Source organism: Centrocercus urophasianus, unplaced genomic scaffold (assembly GCF_019232065.1).
Source record: "Centrocercus urophasianus isolate 14NV4802_14NV808 unplaced genomic scaffold, USGS_Curo_1.0 seq_16, whole genome shotgun sequence".
In the NCBI taxonomy this organism is placed as follows: Eukaryota; Metazoa; Chordata; class Aves; order Galliformes; family Phasianidae; genus Centrocercus; species Centrocercus urophasianus.
In genome coordinates this window covers 39,964,848-39,985,347 of record NW_024884711.1, presented here as the reverse complement: position 1 = coordinate 39,985,347, position 20,500 = coordinate 39,964,848, and the positions used below count along the sequence as shown (strand labels likewise).

Genomic DNA, 20,500 nt, shown 5'->3' with positions numbered 1-20,500 from the left:
TTCATACTTTCTTCTTACATTAAAAACACAGTGCCATTTTGAAAAGTTTTTTGTTTGTTTTTGACAAACAACGAAGTTGTGAAAATCTGAAACAGGAAACACTTCAGTCTGACTTTACATAGAAACCTCACATTTTTTTCCTTTCTGCTTTTCAGAGCACACCCTCACAAAATATTGTCAAGCGTCCAAATCAGCAACTACAGCCAACTGCTCCAAGAAATAGTAACTTGCGGGAGCTGCCCATAGCACCGTCACACGCTCTGGAAGTGAGCAACAACAGGCGAACCTCTACTCCAGCTGCTCAGGTCAAACCCATTACCAGCACGATGTCTGCCTCCAAGACTGTAGCTAGTGGTGGAAACTCGCAGGGAAGGCCTGAGATGAAAGCTAAGGCAGTCACACCAGTGGGCCAAGTGAAACCAGAAGTAAAATCAGAACCAGAGGTAAGATAAGACTCTTAAAACTTCTCTAGTCTGACTTGTGAGCTGTAAGCACACCTGATGTAGTACTCATCCAGCCTTTTTTTGTTGCCACTAGAGGCCTCTCTTCTGAGTTGCACTTTCTTTAATGCAATAGCAGAAACAGTTTCAGTTGACAAAAAAAAACCAAACATCTGAGAGGTTGGCTGGGCACTCTTCATGAGTGAGAGAATGAGTGGCTTTGCATTGATAGTGCTCTTAATACTGAATGTCAGCAAGTGCCAAAGGAACATGACAGCGTGCAGCCTGTATGATTTCTGAGTTTCAGGTTATTTTGGACAAAATTGTGAATCATTCTAGTTCGGTTGCTCATGAAACTTGTCTCGGGGACCAAGTTTCCTTCATCAACTTCATCAACTGTTGAAAGCTTTGATTGGGATAATACTTTCTTCCCTTTAAGCTGCTGCTGATAATTTCACATCTTGTTCTTGAATTAGTTACGACCATTCCTAATTTTCACAAATGTGGCACAAAAGAAACCCATAGCTGGCAGTGTTTGACCTCGTATGCAGGAGCTTCTCAACTGGAATAAAAAATCCTTTGTCCAGTTTTTAATTTTGATAGTTCCTGAAAAATTTGCTGAAGTAATTTCCTTTACCTCAATTCAGTTTCCTGGAACAATCAAAGTCACAGAAAATGCTTTGCCTCTTAGGAAAGTCTCTGTCTTTCAGGCTATTAGTAAAGGAGCATATTGAAGGCCTCTGCAAAGGACATTCTCACCATCTAAAGCATCTTAGAGTCCCTTAGTATTTCTGTCATGGAGCACTTTGGGCATTAGTTTGGAAATATCTCTGACAATATCTGGAAAGCTATCTTTGAAAGCAGTTTGCAATACCTGTTTCGTATAAGTTATACTTTCCCTTCCAAAACAGAAGGAAAGAAGTGTTGCACTTGAGAAAAGGGTGCATCTCCTGTAGTGTTTAGTACTGTTAATCATACAGGTAAAGCCTCTGTAGGTACACTCAGCAAGTACTGAAAAAATGCATAGAGGTTTTCAGAATGGACCAAGAGAGAACGCCTGTGCTGCAAACAATGTAGTAGCAGTTGTCCTTCAACTGTGCCACTGCAGTAGTATTTATTGGTGCCATTTATTCTCATTTTCACAGACTGAGGATTGCTGCACTAGTAACTTTCATTTTCAAGCACATAATCGTGTCTCTTTTTGTTGCATTGTAGTTTATTAAATTTCTCATTTAGCCAGATTGCAGTGTTTTCCAGCATTTTGTCTTCGTCTAATTACCTAACTTTTTGTTGGTTTTTGGCTTTCCACTGGGATGAGAGAGAGTTAAGTTATGTCATCTCTTCTAGCTGTCTTGCTCATAACTGAATTGGGCAGGTTATTTTGCAAGTGTCTTCAACTGGAAAATTAAGACTTTTTTTCCATCTCTGTCCCTGAAGAGCCAGTGGACATGTTTATGAATGCCCTGTAATTCAGGAAGCACAAAAATGGCAATATTGTGTTAAGTGTTTTCCTCATCTACAAAACAAAGGTTTTGCAACCGAAGTGACTAGAAGACTAAAAACTGTTTTAGATTTCTGAATAGCATACTTGTGTTCTTGTTCCTATGCGACTGGAAAATACCAGCTTCAATGCCTTTGTTACTTTCCAAGATGTGAACTTGCATGTCTTCAGTCTGAAAAATCATTTTTACAATGAAATTGAGAGGTATATAATGGCTGTGAGTCTAATTCTGCTCATGCCGAGGTCAGTTTAGGATGAGAGGATTTAAGGTACTTAAGTGCTTTTGTGTTGAAGAGAAGGACAAAGAAAACGCAGGAAGGTGACATAAAGCTTTCTAGTAGAAACTAGATATTGGAGGTCAAAGCAGGAGGAAAAAACTAGTAGAGCACAATCAGAAGTGTGCTGATATCACAGCTGGTATTGCAGATGCTGTGGACAGCCTTTCCATTCTACAGCAAACTTTGAAGTGGGTGTTTATTTGTTGGGTCTTATATTGGTAGTTGTTTTTTTGTTTTGTTTTTTTATAAACTCTGACTATGGAAAACAGTTGCTGTATGGAATTATCAAGCAGATGTGTCTAAATTATCTTTTCTGTATTAACCTCCTGAAAAATTGTACATGTATAAATTTGATCTTTTGTTCTAATTTGAGTAGATTTGGCTTCTAGATTTTCATAATGGTGCTTTCTGTCTTGTTCTTTGAAGATTGTTCTCATCAGTCTTTTTCCAGTTAGAAGATCATAGTATGATACTCAGACTAACTTGTAGCAGCTCATACCTTCTTAGGGTTTAGGAGCTACTGTCATCAGTAGTGTAAAATGGGTGTTGTGTATTTAGCTGCCTTTATTTAAGATACTTTATGATTTTGAATGGCAGCCAACAGATGCTGTAATTTGGATTTGCCTTTACCTTTTGTGAAGACTTGTAGTAAATTACTGGACAAATGATGTTTCTAATGGTACAACTGAAAAAAAAATTCCTACAAAAAACAAACCTGCAGAATACACAGATCTGTGTATATCCTGCCATTTGGTTGTAGCTATTTTGCTAGGGAGACAGGTGAGCTTGGCAGCATGTTTCATTTCTTGTTTTTGACTGCAAACCAGGGCACTTGCAGTATTCAGCTCTTATGGCTCTGCATTTAATTCTAATTACTAGTAATAAAGCCTGCAGACCTCTTAAAAACAATTTAAAAAAGTGGGATATTTGAATTCACTGTATGAGAAACAAGTCACTGATATTAGGACTTAAATTGCAGTAGGGAGTGTAATCACGTGTTTTAGAGTTTGTCTTTTCTGTATTTTGCTCAGTAGTGCCAGTCTGAGCCTTCCTGGAGAGTTCAGGACTGCTGCTTCTCTTACTGCTGTTGCTGAGCTAGACTCACAAAGGCAGCCTGTAACATTTTCTTTTGGCACTTTCCATTAAAACCTCTGAACATTTAAGGCAGAAGAAGAACCTTGTAGCTAAGGTTTGGTCTTCCCTCCGAACCATGAATGTATTGTGTTCAAGAACACAATCTCTATTTTACAAAAACAGGATGCTAAAGGAACTGCTTTGTTTCTCTCACTTTGTGCTCTTCTATTCTTTTCTTACTTTGTACATAAAAGGAGAAGCCAGAGAAAATACACAACTTCTTCATGTGGAGTTTTCTACAGACAAATGGTGAAGCATCTATGGAGTTTATCTGGGAAAAAGCTACTCTGAGTTTTTTTTCACCTACAGATAACCTTGCTCTTGGCAGCAAACTTCCAAATGCAACACAAGCTGTGAACTTCACAACATCTTTGAAAGATTTCTACTTCTTTTGTCAGAATGGTTTGTTTGTTTGGGCGGTGCTGCTGCTTAAGGAGGAATGTGCTGGGGTGAAAATCTTTAGCAGCCTTGACAAACCATTTCCTTCTTGATCCAATGCGCTGCCTTGCTAGTTCAATCTAGTGAAGCTCCTTAAAATGTAGGAGAAGAGATGCTATTAAAGCTGAGGGTGCAGAGTGTTCAACTATCTCCATTTTCATCCTGGTGAGAAGTTTGCTATCATTTCTGAATCTGTGCTGTTGGTTCATTCCAGAGCTGGTTGCAATTAGACCTGACTCCTAAGGCAAATATTTTGTTAATGATCTCAGTATCTTTATGTTGTTTGGTCTTCCCTATCCTAGCTACAAGGATATTTTACTAAGAACCTAACTGTTCTAGCTACTTGCTTACGGAGATGAAGAATTTAGGCCTACTTATAACTATTAATGAGCTGATCTTGCAGTTGTCATATAACCTCAGAGTTCTTGGCCTTTCATTTCAAAACTTGCCCTTTAAGAAGAGGTTGACTTCATAGCATCCTTATAAATTCAATAAGTAGGAGTTGAGTTCGTGAAAGGAAAATTTCAGGTTATAGTTGAGATGAAGTAGCCTGAAGATCTTGCGAAGCATTCATCAAACTTAACATGTGTTGCTAATACAGTTTGCCAGTTGTCCTCTGTATTTAATGTTAGTGTAGCTGAACCCAGTTCATCTGCCCAAGGGGTTCTGTGTGGACATATTGATCAGAGTGTTTGGTCCTTGCCTGCCAGCAAGGCTTATTTAACTGTGCCATGAAGTACACGTCTCTGTGCTGCTTACTTGTAGTCTTTGACTTGGTGTTTTTTACTTTCCAGATCAGAATCTGTATCTTCCAAGGCCTTAGATGGGGCCATAGAGTTCCCTGATAATAAGTGCTGTCCTTTATATATAGAAGGGTCTGGTCTTATGCAAACTTCTGCTAGCACTGACACCTTCACCTGTCTATAAAGAAAAAAAATGCAAGGCTACCTCCAATGGTAAATTTGGTACTGGCTCCTGGGGTTGATCAGACCCATTTAGGTAAAATGCAGAATACTTTGATCTAGAGCAAAGGAAGTGAGTAACAACATATTAAGTGGAACAGGTTTTTCTGTGTGGACAGTTTCAGTAACGTCTTGAGCCTGCCTGAAAGCTTAATTTGTAGCATCTGCATCATAGCACATCATCCTTCTCTCAATTTTCTCATCCCATAAAGGCTATATTTAAGAGTCTTATTTTGCATTGTTTCTCAGGAGTTCTTTATTTTTTACAGCAATCTGGCATCTCCAGCTCTTGACTTTTTGATCATTTCAGTTTTTTGAAGTATGTTCCTATTTGTTGCCATCTATCAGCAAAGTTGTTGTAGTGATGGGTCACTACAACACCAGAGTCACAGTCTGAAAAGTACAGAGAAAGATGAGAACCTTTTGTTCTATGAAGCGTTGTCCTAAAAAATTTCAGGCTTGCTCTTTGAACTATGGCTCACCATTTAAAAAGAAAAATAAAATTTTATGTTTAAGTTTTATGTAAGTCTTTTTTTAGCCATTGTTTGGACTAGACTTTTGGTCTGAGACATGCTGCTCTTTCTCAGTCACTGTGGGAAAAATCCATGTCAGTAGATGCTCAGGAAAGAAGCAGTTCTTTCTGCAGGAGTCAAATGTTTAGGATTTGTGTATCTGGGTTCTGTGAACACAAACTCTGCTCGGCTTTTGTATTTGTGAACTGTCATTGTGGTTGGATTTGTTCTATTGCTTTTCCCTTACATTGAGGGGGGATTCTGGGATGTACCACAATAAAAGCCACGTGGAACAACAAAATCTCTAATTTCTCACTTTAGTTGTGTATGGGCTTTAAAAAAAAAAAAAAAAAAGCATTTATGTTGACATGATATTGCACCCTCACTAGTGCAAGGTGGATAACTTTTCACAGATTCAGCCTTTCAGAAATGTTCTAATACTGTTTATGCAGTAGCTTACCGAAATGAGAAGTATTGTTTCCCTGAGAGCCTGTGTATCAGTAGGATTTACCAGTAGGATTTTGTGCTCATTAACATTCATAAGCAGCCTCTACAAGTCTCTAACCTAATAGTACAAACTGTTGAAAATAAAAAATGTGTGTTTAAAAATCGTGCTTTTTAATTGTAAAAGAAAGCATGTGATAGTATTGTAAGAGCATCTTCATTTCCAGGGTGATGAGGATTTGCATTTCCTTGACTCTTGCCCATTTCTTACAGCATTTCTTAAGAATCCATTTTGCCAAAGTTGAGGCATCTTTAGAAAGCTTACTTGATAGCGTATAAGACTTTCAGAAGGGTGTAGGGGTGGAATATTAAAGGCATTCTCTAAATACCATTAATATTCCAGCACTGCATTTGGCAACATTTTGATTCTGAAGAGAGTGCATGAGTTCAAGGTCAGAGAGATTGACTTGTGCTGTTCATTATAACCAATTATTGTGTGACAAATGAGTTTGAGATCAGGCTGAAAATTCTGTGAGAAAAATCAATAGTTCTAATCAGGGCCTTTCAGGTCATTTACCACCCTACCTTTTGTTACTTTGTCAGAAAAGAGCAAGATAAAACCTGTATGACAGTGGGTTGCCTTCGTATTGTTACTTTCCATTTGAAACATATTTTGATATCTTGAATTATATTAATTTAGTTTAATTGCTTTTAGAAAGTTCTAAATGAATTCCAATTTGTAAGACTTAATTTTTTACTATTCTGATAAGATTTCTTAACTGGTATTATAAGCTCCATGTATTTTATTTTATTTTTCCTCTCTAGGAAGTATTATATCTAAGTCTTAAACCTGATTCAAGCTGTTTGTGTCTAATGAATAACAAATAAACCATACTGGCAGATATGCTCTACTAATAGCCTTAGCTCAATGTCAGGGATCGTTTCAGAAGCTCTTCAGAGACTTAGGCCATTATGACATCTTCTAAAACAATATTCTCATTCTATTTTGACCAAGCAAGGCCTATGCTGAGAATTTTCTAAATTAATTTGCATTTCCCTTTGTAGTATCCAGATGAAGACGAAGAGACTAGATTGTATCGTTTGAAGATAGAAGAGCAGAAACGTCTAAGAGAAGAAATTCTGAAACAAAAGGAGTTGAGACGGCAGCAGCAGGCTGGTGCTAGAAAGAGAGAATTGCTAGAAAGGCTTGCACAGCAGCAACAGCAGCAACAGCAACCTTCTGTGCAGCAATCCTACATGCAACAGGACGATGACTCTTCTGAGTACCCTACCAACGGCAATCCTTACATACCCCACTCTGGCTTACAGACCAGGCAAAATGTGAAAAACAGACTTCTTGTTAAAAAGCAAGATATGGTAGTTCCCAATATTCAGCCCAAACACACAGACTACTCGCAGGTTGGGGCTAATACGCAGTATCAAGGACAGCAGATGAAACCAGTGAAACAGCTGAGGCAGACCAGAACAGTATCTTCCAGTCAGCCTCAGGCATCGCAGAAAGTGTTACAGACAAAACCTGCTGCAGCACCGCTGCCCACCTCACAGACTGCTAGAGTGGCTTCCGTACAAGCAAGGCCACAGGAGATGAAACCTGGCGTGAAAAGAACTGTCATGCAGCGGACAAACAGTGGTAGTGGAGATGTGCCCCATGGCGGCAGCAAAGTCAGGGTGATTAAGTTGTCAGGAGGGGTAAGTTTCCAAGGCTCATCTTGTGTGTGTGTGCTGTCATGGTTTGTTTCTGTGTGTTTCATTCTGTGTAAGTTCAAAATAAAAAATAGGCCTAAGACGAAGGGGGAAGTAGCAGATTTATCAGACTTAATAATCCATAATTTAGATTTTCACAGTTGTAAGTTACTAGCAGTTACTCAGGAGTGTATGTTTGCCATAATGCTTTACTGTCAGACAGTTATCACTGATACCATCTTTTTGAAAATAATACTCCATTCTTTTAACTTCTTTGTAACTTGAGTCTGCAAGACTCCTCAGCTTAGCTCATGTAGCTTAAGGTTGGTAGGTCTGGTAGGCTCAGAGAAAAGGACTTATATGGCTGTTTGTAAGGTTCAGTTAAACAGCTAGGCTTTGTTCATTCATTAGTTGAAGCCACATAATGTAGTTGGGTGCAAACACTGGAAATAGCGTGACTTCTGTACTCAAGGGGAGATTGTTTTTGTTTTCTAGGGAAGCATGTTGTGAAGCGAATTCAAGCAATATATTGGAGGGGGATGTTTCCTGCTAGAGGCTGGGTTCAAAACATTACTGTTTCACTTCTGCATCTAAATTAGATTTCCTTATCTTTTGATGAGGGGTCTGTTGTCTGTAGAATGTCCCTTGAGCACCAGTGTTGTGGATGACTCTCAACGCCAGCCTTGAAGGCAGCATGCATACTGAAGGTCTGGGGGTTGGTTAGAAAGTTTATAGACCAGATTTTCTTCTATCTTAATGAAGAGATGAGTTTGTTAGGGCTCTGAAGAAACTGAGATGAAGGGACATGTTTGCCAGTATGCAATCTCTGTCTAGTTTTCATGTTGAGGAGGACATGATATTTTTAATGCTGTGATACAGTGGAGGAGATTGGGCAGTTTTTTTTGTATTTTTGGGGTGTTCTTGTGTTGTTCTTTTTTATGGTGTTTTTTTTTTTTTTTTAATTAAGAAGAATGCTTCTTAAATTATGAAGAATGTTAATTAGAGGAACTTACAGAACTGCTGTAATGAAGTGAATGTCCTGTGTTAACAGGGGCTTCATGAAGCCTTGGAGGCTAGGCTTTAGTGCATAGTAACATGGAGAAAATCAAACACTAAAACCTTAGCTACTTGTATATAGCTCATAAGTCAAAATACGCTTAATACTTTCCATTGCATAATAATATGTTTTTTCAAAATATTAACGCAAAGGACGTTGTTGACTAACTAGAGCTGACAACAACCTGACTTAAAGGGTGTCTGATTCCTCAGACATGGTAACTTAAACACAGAAGAAAGTACCAGAGGTTGAAAGAAATTGTTTCTATTGGGCTAAAAAATAATTATATAGAGATATGTCTGCAGGAATCCCAGTGGTTTACAAGAGGTATGACAGGTTTGTTATTCATTAATAATTGAATAAAGCAATCATGCACAACATCTTTTATTATGTGATGGAGCAAAACAATGCCAGTCACCACTGCATGCAGCTCTTCATAACAAAAGGTTGTCAGTGCCCAAACTTTCATTTGTAATGAAATAATTTTTATCGTAATGCTCTGTTTTAGGAAACTTAGTGATTTGTTTCATATAAATCTCTTGGTAAGCAAAAGCAATTAGCTTCATTACATTCATATGTAGCTTCTCTTTCGTTATACACTCAGGCAGATTTGTTCTGTCCTTAACTTTCAGATACTGAGGTTTTTCCAAGGTAAAGCAGTGTCTTTATGTATTCCTTTCTCTGTTTTTATTTTTTTTCATATAGTCATAGAAAATTTCATTTTTCCTTCCCACTGTGGAAGAATGAGAGCAGGCATTGCAATTAGCTGCTTAGCGTTGATCAAGACGGTTGATTAATTTTTAATCATTTAGTGACAAGCTGAATCTATATGACTTTGTTTCTTTGACCACACAAGGAAAAAGAAAAAAAAAAAAGCAATGTGGGGGAGCAATCTTGTCTCTTTTGACAGGATTTTAAAGAATTAAATGCTGTGTGGACTCTTAGTATCATAAAGATCGCATCACATTTAGTTTCCCTTTTAGACCCGCCACCTTTTAAATTTATTTTCACACCTTTTGTATGAACCCTAGATGTACAGCAGAAGCCAAATCTCTCTTGTGCTTCATATGGTTCCCTACCTTTGGCCAAGGGGGTGTTTGGTGCCTCTGATGTACAGGCATTGACTTGACCCTGCAATTAAGCAGCCCTGCTGTTGCTCTCAACTGTAATCACTTGTACCCCTTTTGCTTTCTAGAGCTCTTTTGTGCAGTGGTGTTTTTAAGACCCATGTACGAGTGAGATATTTGTGATTAGACACAATGCAGGTTCCTTTCTGAAGCTCTTGATTCATGTCAGTAAAGACTTGGAAGGTGCCTTTTCTATCTGCCTGCCAGCTGTAGTGCAGCATAGTAGTAGAGCTGTCAGCTGAAGAGCTTGCTGTTTTGAGGCCAGCCCTATTACAAACTTATCTAGTCCAAATTAACCTAGAACAGGAGCAGGTGGCGAGGGCTATTCCCCTGCATTCAGCAGGACCACATGTAGAACAGGGCCTAATGGTTGGGTGCTGCTGGTGACTTTTTTTATTTAACAGTTAAAGAGATGTATTTAATGTATTGGTGAGATTTATGATGTACAAACGTCAGAAGAGAAAGGTTCATTTCTTTCATGATCTAAGCTTCTGACTGTATTTATCTGTATTGCTGGGCATTGCAGTACTATTGAGCATCTCTGACCTTTCAGATAAAGGTAATCCTTGTTATTTAAGAAGGTAAAATAGCCTTTCATCTGTTTCTACAATGTTCTCTCTTGAGAGGATATTACTTCTTAAGTATTTTAACAGAATGGTAAGAATTACTAATTAAATTCCAAGAAATAATTTGTTCAGCTTATCTGATGTAGAAGCAGCCTTCATTTATGTCTTACTATACTAGAGAAAAGAGAAGTAGAAAATATTCAGTATTTTCTGTATGCCAGAGCACGTTTGCATATCAAGATGACTCATGTTAGATGTTGTGCTTTTTTTTTTTTATTAACAAATTGTCCTTTCCCCCAGAAAAAAATACTGGTATGTCCGTCTCTTTCCAGTACACCCCTAAGTTATGCAGGAATTTATGCAGTACAATGAATAGTTTTCCATTTAGATGTTATGCACTTGGAAAAATGAAGCAGTGGCAGATCTTTAGAAGATTAATACTTTGGGTTGGGTATTTTTTTTATTTTTTTTTTAATTTATTTGAGGCCCAAGAAGACTTTTCAGAGTCTTCAGAGTCTTCCTTTCTTGAAATAGGAGTTCAGCATATTTGCTGAATATTTGTGATCCTCTATGAACCTAATGGATTGCGTGAGGTTTGAGAAGGCCAAGTGCAAGGTGTTGCACTTGGGACAGTCTGAGGTATGTATACGGACCGGGAGAGGAAGTCATTGAGGGCAGCCCTATGGAGAAGGTCGTAGGACCTTCTGGTGGGTGAGGAGTTGGACGTGAGCCAGCAGTGTGCGCTTGCAGCCTGGAATGCCAACTGTATCCAGGGCTGCATCAGCAAGAGGGTGGCAACGGGGAGAGGGAGGGGATTGTCCCTCTCTACTGCGCCCTCCTGAGGCCCCCTCTGGAGTATTGCGTCCTGCTGGAGTACTGCGTCCTGCTTTCCTGCCAGAACGGTGTGGAGTGGGGCTAGAGGAGGGCCATGAATATAATCTCCTCCAAAGACCCACTGCACTCTGCAACTTCCTGAGGGGAGGTTGTGGTGAAGAGGGATTTGGCCTCTTCTCCCAGGCAACGAGCAGGACGCGGGGAAACGGCCGCAAGTTGGTTTAGGTTGGACATAAGGAAGAACTTTGTCTCTCAGAGAGTGGTCAGGCACTGGAATGGCTGCCCAGGGAGGTGGTGGAGTCGCCGTCCCTGGCAGTGTTCAAGAGGCATCTGGACGACGTGCTGCGTGATGTGGTTTAGTGCTAGTGGTGGCAGTGGTGATGAGGAGACGGTTGGACTGGATGATCTTGTAGGCCATTTCAAACCTTGTGATTCTATGATTCTATGAAAGACAGGTTGAGAGAGTTAGGCTTGTTTAACTGGAGGAGAGAAGGTTCTGGGAAGACCTCATTGCAGCTTTCCAGTGCTTACAGGGAGCTTATACACAGGAGGGAAATCAACTTTTTACATGGTAGAGATAGGACAAAGGAGAACTTTTTTTTTTTTAACTGGAAGAGGGGAAATTTAGAGCTTGGGGAACTTCTTTACTTGAGGAACTGGTTGAGGCACTGGTACAGGCTGCCCACAGAGGCTGAGGATGCCCCATCTCTGGAGGTGCTCAAGGCCAGGTTGGATGGGGCCCTGGGCAGCCCAAGCTGGTGTCTGATTTAGTGGTTGGTAACCCTGCCCGTGGTAGGGGGCTTGGGGCTAGATTATTTTTGAGATTCCTTCCAACTCAAGTCATTCTGTGATTCATACTAGGATATTTTACTAAGAATTATTTGTATTGGCATATTTTACTTACAAAAAGTCTGAGATTTGCTTGGCTTGGAAAGGGGCCTGAATTCAGTCCTAAAGATCAGCTTTAGAATAAACAGTGAGTTTGTAGGCTGTTGTTTATCGGGAAGCGATGCCCAAATAAACCAGTTACAGAAAAACAGCAGCGAAAGGACCAGATAAATAGTTTGTTCTGCTTTGAGGGGGGATGAGCTGTAGAGCGTTCCTGACAGATTTGTCCAGCCTTTATTCTGAGATCTCAGTTACAAAGATTTCTTTTGCCATCTACTTCAGTGTTTAATGTGTACTTTTAGATTATTGTAGATCAAGCCAGATTTTTTTTTTTTGCTACGGTTTTGTTATAGATGTTTCTGTCAAGAAGCAGAAAAATTATTTCCTTTTTTTGTGACCAGTTCTTTTTGAAGATCTTTTTGAAATGTTTTTGAGCAGTCATGTCCTTTGGATAGGTCACATTTTTCTAACCCTTATGCTTTCTATAGTGATTTCCTTTGGGCTCTGCAAACAGTTTGTCAGTACATAGTTCTAGTACGTAGTAGAACTGCATTCTTTAAGTCAGTATACTGTAAATGCCTTTATTCCTGGAAAGAACAGGTTTGTACCTTGATTTTATAAGTTGAGTGCTGAACGTATTTTTCATTTAGTTGGAGGTTCTGTGGGAAATCATAATAAAATCTTAAAATGTCTGTATCTTTCATTCATCTTATATTGTTGTTGGGTGTATTTTCTCTAGCCAGAAAATGATCTGCCATGCACAAAGTGATAAATGTCTGTACCAAAGGCCTGAAAATGCTGATTTCTTACGCTGCACCAAGAATGCGCCAATCTTTGTGGAAAACTGCACAATGAGCTTTTTATATATGTAAGCTACGTAAAAATCTCAGTGTTCCCCATTGGATTAAATGCAATATCTTATTAGTGATCTTAATTTCTGAAAACCTGAGATTCTTCATCTGGAAAGCTTGAAGAAAGTATTGGCAAGATTTCTGTGAGAAGTCTGTCACAAAATTAACCTTGGATTGTAAAAAGAAAAAAGAAAATCAGAATGGAAGATAAACTTCATTCTTACGTGAAGTAACTGAGAAGGGAAAGCGATGAATGTGGAGTTCTAAATATGGAAAGAGACACTGATTTAAATGATTCTTGTTTGATAATGTAACCGTATCAATCAACTTCGCTTGAATGTTTGTATTTGTTTTTGCTTGCATGTGTATGTTCGAGTTCAATTAAAAACATTTTGACTTGAAATCTCTATAGCGCCTTGCATCTAAATTTGTTAGGACTGACAAACATCAGGATTTCTTAATGCTTATATGACAAGTTCTTGAGGTATCTCTGCCCAGCTCTGCAGTGCTGCCAGCTCAGAGAAAAAGCACACAGGAACTGGCCCCACACACAGCAGCGTTAATTTCATAAGCTGCAGAATGACGTGGTGGTTTGTTCACATCCCGTCATTTGAAGGAGGTCTGGATAATGCCCGTAGTACAAGCAGACTGGAGAAGCTGCAGAAGCTGTGATAGCTTAACATTCAGCTACTATGTTTGTTCAGAGTATGTCAGAATGGTTACGACCACTGAAGCACTGCTAATTTAAATCCTGCTGAAAAAGGACTCTGCCAGCCACAAGCTACAAGATAGCACTCTAGAAATATTTCACAAACGGATGTGGATTTCTTATTTCCACCTCCAAGTATCAAGGGAAAACAAACAAACAAAAGTAAATCAGGGAGCCCCATGGTATTTCAGTTATGAAAAAGACAGTATTTTTGTGAAATATTTCTCAGCAATCAACTGTCCTCCCAGGTATCCAGTGAGGATTGTCCCGGTAGAATACATCATAACTTCAGAGTAGTTCTTTATAGAACTGAGGTGGGCTGTCCTGTGTTGTTGAGGATGAGGTGCAGGGGAAACGAGGGTATTTGTGGACACCCTTAGCAATCTTAGGGTTAGGCTAGGTGCAGGCAGTACTTTTTATAGGTTTTTAATAAAATCCTTGAAAGGGAGAAGATAATTCTAACTACGCTGAATTTAGTATTGCTGTGGATAACTTGGGACCAAGATGCAATAAAATATTTCCTACTGTAAACTGGAGAACAAGTTTCTCCTTTTCCTCAGGAGACTTTCAAATTGTATGTTGAAGAAGAGGCGCAGCCTCCTGAACACCCTGGAAGCAAGGCATTTGATATTGCTTGTCACTTTTTTTTTTTTTAAGTCTCAAAGGAGAGCTTTTCTGCCTTTGTAAGTGATACAATGTGGAGTTTGTATTGGTATGATGTTGGTGTTATGGAGAATCTAGTTTCCCAAGCTACCTGATGGGAAAGGACTAAAAGCAGCTAACACTGTTGAACTGCATAATAAAGAGAGCAGGCTGTTTTTTGGATTAAAGTCGTAGACTGATAGAATGGTCTGGGTTGAAAAGGACCACAATGATCATCTAGTTTTAACCCCCTGCATTGTGCCGGTCACCAACTACCAGACCAGGCTGCTCAGAGCCACATCCAGCCTGGCCTTAAATGACTCCGGGGATGGGGCATCCACAACCTCCTTGGGCAGCCTGTTCCAGTAATATTGCTAGTGGGTTGGAGGAGGGAATCTGCTTTACAGGGAAATAAATAAATAAATAAATCTGTGGATTTGTCGTCCTTGTCTTGATTAGTTGCTCTTTTTTGACATCAACACATTTTTTCTTTGTGTAATCTGGTCTAGGAAGCCTGCTTTGGCAAGGGGGTTGGACTAGATGATCTCTAGTGGTCCCTTCTAGCCCCTGCAATTCTGTGGTTCTGTGAGGTGGGAGAATCCCAGTAGTGGCTGGAGATGGAGATAATGCAGTTTGTCCCTACCGAGACTGTGCAAGAAGCATAGGGCAGTGTGTGGGAAGGATTCAAGTTGTCTTTAGTTTTAAGCTTTAAGGAACGCAAGCTGGAGCAACTAAAAATGAGGGAAGCTCCCATTGCAGTGTGACACCTCGTGTCCAGCTGGGAAGGGCTCTTTCAGGAGCCCTGGGTGGCTTTTGGGTCATTGAGATTTTAAAACAGGAGTGTTTTCTGTTGGTGATGTCTCTGCGTGTCCAGCATTCCTATCAAGTATCCTGGATGTGGTACCATCAGCTGAATTGGGAGATGTGAAATTTTGGGTTTTGTTATCTACATTATAGTGCTGTATTCGTGGTCAGAAACATAAAGATGAAGGTGATGCTTAAACAATTTCCTACTCCACAACCTGGATTTTGCTGTGGTTTCGACACACATTTCTCATAACAAACTGGTGGGTCGTTGTGCTAGAAGGACGTGTAGTCATGATGGAGCACCTGATCAGCTATGTTTAGGTGCTGGTGAAACCAGTGTAGCACAGCTGGGGTTCTCTCATGCCTTTTGAGCAGTTCTCCATGCCTTACTTCTCTCAGTGCGTGATGTGATTCTTAAAGGTAAGAAGCCTGCTAGTACATGGGATTAAGTGGAATTGGCTGCTTTTTCTTGAAGCGTTTTCTTCTGCTGTTCTGACTTATCCATACACCATTAGGCTTGGAAGGTTGTCATCAAATCACAGTTCATTGAAGCAGCTCAACTGCCTTTTTATTTTGTATCATAGGAAGGGAATCACTTCTGGTTTTTATTTGTTTATTACTTAATCTGAGTTCTTTGGTTTGAAGTAAGTTTGCTCCATGCCAAAGTTTTTGGCTGGGAAAAATAAGTACATTTCTGGTAAGCACCACAGGTGTCATATTTCTGCCATGTGTTGGTAAGCTCTACCAGGTCTGAGGTGTGATATGGCTGATTTCTTCCTGCACTCCCAAGTCAAACCCAGACCTTTAGTGTATCTTAGACTAAGCATTAGTTGAGTAGTGTATTGCAGCCTGACCAGAGAGCAGGAGCTTTTCTGTTTGCTTTTTTCATCTTTTTTTTTTTTTTTTTAAAGTGCTTTATTTTTTAATTAAAAAAAAAAAAAAAAAAAAAAAAAAAGAAGGTCTTGGAAAGCCTTTAAAAAGAAGGTCACCAGATGTTTCTCATTGGTGTTTGACAGATTGAAAACAAATCTTCAGCTGTTTGGAAACAGCACTTGTTCGTGTCACTGGTTTGTGGGATGTTTGGCAAGTGATTGGGCTTCCTATTCCCTGGTTCCTGCCTGTTTCATACCTGCTTGGAGCTCCAGTGGAAAAGCAGATAATTATTAGGGTTTTACCTTCAACTTATGTTTCTGATTACTGCGATGAAAAGATATTCACGTATATTGGAAGACTGTCTTCCTTGCTATATACATAATTTAGCTTTACTGTTTTATGTGAGGATCACAGCTGTGATGTCTGACTATCCAATTGTGGTATCAGAGAAAAAGAAGTTTACAAACGAAAGGAAAATGTGTACAGCTGGTGAAAGAAAGTAAATTGCTGCTGTCCTTGGAGTGAAGATGAGTTCAGTAACATGGTAGATATTTTTTCCTCTTTTCTGTGATACTGCAGAAGTACTCATTTCTGGAAATATTGACTCAAACTGGTAGGAGATGAGGAGTTTCTCCTTTCTTAAAGGAAATCAATTGCAAGATGTTTTTTGGATTGAGTTTTTCCTGCAAGATTCAAGCCTTCATCATGTTGGAGAGAGTTTGATGTATTGTAAACATAAGAAAAAAATTTGGTTCTCTGGTTATTTTTACACAAATCAGCAGTTTATTTCCTCTAAGTGCTTTATCCAGCATGCACATCCCTTTACTATTGGGTGATTTTGAATTAGCTTTATAAAGATTACATGGATAGACACAGCATTGTTGTCGTTAATAGAAACCTGTGCAGTGAGGTCTGTGAGCTGCAAGATCTCTAACAGTGCCAGTGACAGTGAAGTATGGCCTTATCGAAAGGAGAATTCATAAGAGGCTGCCCTGGGACACTGCACCACTATCCTTCTGTGTATCCTGACAATGTTATCTGTCCTCTCAGTACGGAGTATCAAATGTCTGTCACGAGTACAGAAATTAATTTAATGTCACCTGAAGACATGCAATTAATCTTTTAGAGGTTTTCATAATACCTTTACAGAAAGAGTTGCCAGTTTGGCGGATTTGGATTTTGGGGTTTAGCACAAGATAAGGAAAATTAATTTTTCATCAGGGTTAATACAAGCTAGCAGGGCCACAAAGGCAGAGAAAAATGGTTTGGGAATTTGTCAAGTGTTGTCACTCTAGAATAATGCTGCTTAACGTCTGATAGGTGTAATCAAGAGTTGAGATTTCTATAGAGGGGGATTAATCAATTTGCGCACTACAGAATGCGGGTTGGTGATACCATTCCTTCATGGGGTTTAAGAATGAAAATAAGATTTGATCTGTCAAATCGCAGGAAGCTCTGACAGTATCAATAGGCATTTTTATCAGTACATTTTAAAGCATTTGTTATAAATAAATTTGTCCTGCTAATGTTGGTGGCAAATAAACTTCATAACAAAACTATCGTCATCGTGATTATGATAGAGTGCAAAGCTTCAGCTCACTAAATTCAGGCAGTATCATACAATTCTGGTCTTAGAATTTGTGATCTCATTTTTGACAGAAAGCTCTTTATGTTTCTGAATGCACAACGCTGACAAGCGAGAGGATGTCAATATTGGCAAACAGCCTTGATTAGTATCAGGGCATGGCTTCTAAAACTCATGGCCTTAGTAGTCACATCATTTCTCTTTTTTGTTAGTCTCCAGTTCCAGATTAAGGAGGTGCAGATTCCTTCACAGTCAAGTTTGAAAAATACTTATTATGTAGATCAGATTTTTTTGTCTTGATCTTTTGAGTTTTGCTTAATTATACACAGTAGGGAATAAGAAAAACATTTTTCCTTCATCGGCTTGCAGACAGAAAATGAAATTCACTTATCTGTAGAGGACTTAAGAGGAAGTTTGCGTTATAAAATTGAAGATAGTCATCAGTCTCAGGTCCTACCATAGGACTGGGGTGAACTGGGAAGTGTTCTACCTGGCTTCAGCACTTTCAAGTTGTAGGAGGCAGGCTATGATGATGGCTAGATGCATCTCTGAAAGATCTAGAGTTGTCCAGTGTATCCCAAAAAAGCTCTTGGGGGGGAAAAAAAAAAGATAAAAATGTACTTCGACGAGACCTAAAGCATCTCATTCTATTCCTACATGTTTAAATGTGGGGGGAAAGGTGATGTAAGCTAATGAAAAAATAGCATTAAGAAATTAAGTCCTGAAGAAAAAGTTGATTTCAGATGTGTTGGAACTGAGATATTTTATGCAGAGATGTTAGCAATTCGGCTTCTATGATTCCGATGTCATTTTGGGTAGCTTCTGCAGTACCATCTTGCTTCACTTACCTGTAGCTTTACTGTATGTTTTATCTGCTTATTTCTGCCTCCCTAGTGAAAGTCTGGAGCCAGCACAGGAGCAGTCCTGTTTGCAGTTATGCCAATCTACCAGTGTTAATATTCTCATACGAACGTGTGGCTCTAAGTAATGTTCAGAGGATTTGTGGCTTTAAGACCAGGTGATAAAGCTCTTTATGGGTGCTTTGCTTAAGACTTACTTCTTCATTTGCATTCCCGAAGAAGCCAGCAGTTATCTCCCTTATAAGTTTAAAGGATGATAATGGTGGCAATTAGAATGGTGGCAAATTAAAAGTGCCATCTTTTAATTTAATACTGTGTAGATTTTACTCATTTTGGTTTTGACACTGCGTGACATCTTTAGCAGCAGTTCTTTTTTTAGCTGGTTAAGATTTGTTACCTGAGACTTTGTTGTTTCACTTGTTGAACACACACTGACCTAGGAGCCATGTTTTTGGTTTTTGTTTGCCTTGTTTTGTTTTTAATTTAAGACAGACGCCAAATTTTGTCTTCAGTTACAGCCAGGAGAGCTGTGCATGAAACAGCGTATTGCTGTCAGGGAGCTCAAGCCAGCTCAAGGAGCAGTGTTTTTAGAGCAAGGTTATAAAGCCAGGTTTTGATTCAGCTGTCCATTTTTTCCTTTCTTGTTTGCAGGAGCCAGTAGGCTTTGCTCCTTCCCCATTTCTTACCCTGTGGATTTCCTTTATTGTTTTTTACAGGTTTTCATGCTTCTGAGATGTATTAACTTACGAAAAGTCCAGAGATGCTTCCACCTTCCAGATTGGCATCTGAGAGAATTTTGCAGGCGCGTTGTGTTAACACTTGAAACCCACAGACTGGGTTTCAGCCCAGGGTTGGGTCCTGACCTATGAGAAACCCCAGCAGGAAGCATGTCCCACCATATTCCTCATGAATACGAACCCATATTGTGTGTTTATGTGTTTGTTTTGTGTGATTGTGTGTTTCCTGCTGTATTTTGAACAGTTTTATTTGGTGATAATTGAGCTTTCCAGTTAAATATTGGATGGTTGTTGGCCGTCCTAGCCTTTATGGGAAATGATTGCTTGCTTTTGAAGTCTCCATAATGAGCATGTATGATGTGTTTTGTACCTGAGGGCTTCACTTGTACGCTGTTCATATGTGCAGGAATCGTTTTTGGGTTTGGAGAGACACAGTTGCAAGTATTTATGGTTGTTTTGCACAGCAGGCATTTAGCATAGATTAGCTTTGAACTTCCAATTCTTAGGATTAAATTCCTGCTAGAATTTTTGGTTCTTTTTAGTTTTGTAATCTTCCAGCTGCTGTAAGGTTGGATAAAGGAAATTATCTGACCAGAGCATAAGGCTTATGCTGCTATTTAAATCCTCTTCATTTCAGTGTTATTTCAATACTGGTTTCTTGTACAGGTTTTTGTTTGTGTGCTTATGTTTTCAGGAGAGGAGAAGGGCTGTTGCTTGTTTTTGTTTCTTTTTTGAGCTGTAGTCAAAGACAGACTTTGAAGGAAAAGCTTTATTATTTCCTTCTAGTGACTGATCTCAAAGGTTTATGTACAGAATTTTATGTGAAGCCACGTTTAACGTGGAGCCATTCATTTCAGCAGAGGGAAAGTGAATGTGATGAGAAGTAGAGAAAAGATGCCACTTTCTATTGTTTTCTCACTGTGGATACTGTGGAAGAAAGCCCTTAAGTAGGAAGAGCTTCAGGACTCCCTGTGCCAGATGGTGTTTTTGAAGTGTAGATGGTATGAGGCAGTGATGAAACCAATTTGGTGGGGGTTTGACTTGTGTGGGATTTAAGTTCTTGAGAAGTTGTTGCCTGCATATGCCTGATGATACAGAGTATGTATGTGGTTTAGGGATTTGAGTTGCATGCCAGTGAACTTGAGAACGTGAGGATATCCCAGATAACACCTTACTGGGCTACTTCTCTTCAGTGGCTGTGGGGAGATGTAGTAACAAGCAGCCCTCAGTAGGCGTTCCTGTGGTGTAATGCTGGTAGAGGTGTTGTGATTTATATTTCCACTCAAGATAAGATTTATATTTCCACATGGACCATAAACGTGCTCCCTCTGCAGCCTTGTATTTTGTCTCCTTATCTGCAGAAAACGGTGTCGGATCGTTTGACGCCCTCTGGTTAGCGACACAGAGTACAGATGCAGAAAGACTTTCGACTCATCAGTATTTAAGGGAAGGGAAAGAAATTATGTAAACAAAGATGCTTCAATAATTGTTTTTTATTCTTCAGACATGCCTTCCATTAGAGAGCTTTTGAAGGTTAACCTGGGGTTTTTC

The 20,500-nt window shown here is 39.4% G+C and overlaps 1 protein-coding gene across 5 annotated transcripts in view; it reads left to right on the top strand.

The window, feature by feature from the left end:
- The window catches only part of RBM33 (RNA binding motif protein 33), a 95,063-nt gene that overhangs the window by 56,701 nt on the left and 17,862 nt on the right, over positions 1 to 20,500 (top strand). For 4 of the 5 annotated variants that reach the window (XM_042816462.1, XM_042816461.1, XM_042816463.1 and 1 more), the window contains exons 14-15: positions 156 to 443; positions 6,775 to 7,419. In XM_042816462.1, coding sequence (XP_042672396.1) covers positions 156 to 443; positions 6,775 to 7,419 — 933 coding nt within the window. Of the gene's footprint in view, positions 1 to 155; positions 444 to 6,774; positions 7,420 to 12,624; positions 13,140 to 20,500 lie in introns of those variants that run through there. The other variant, XM_042816465.1, reaches the window with a different exon arrangement.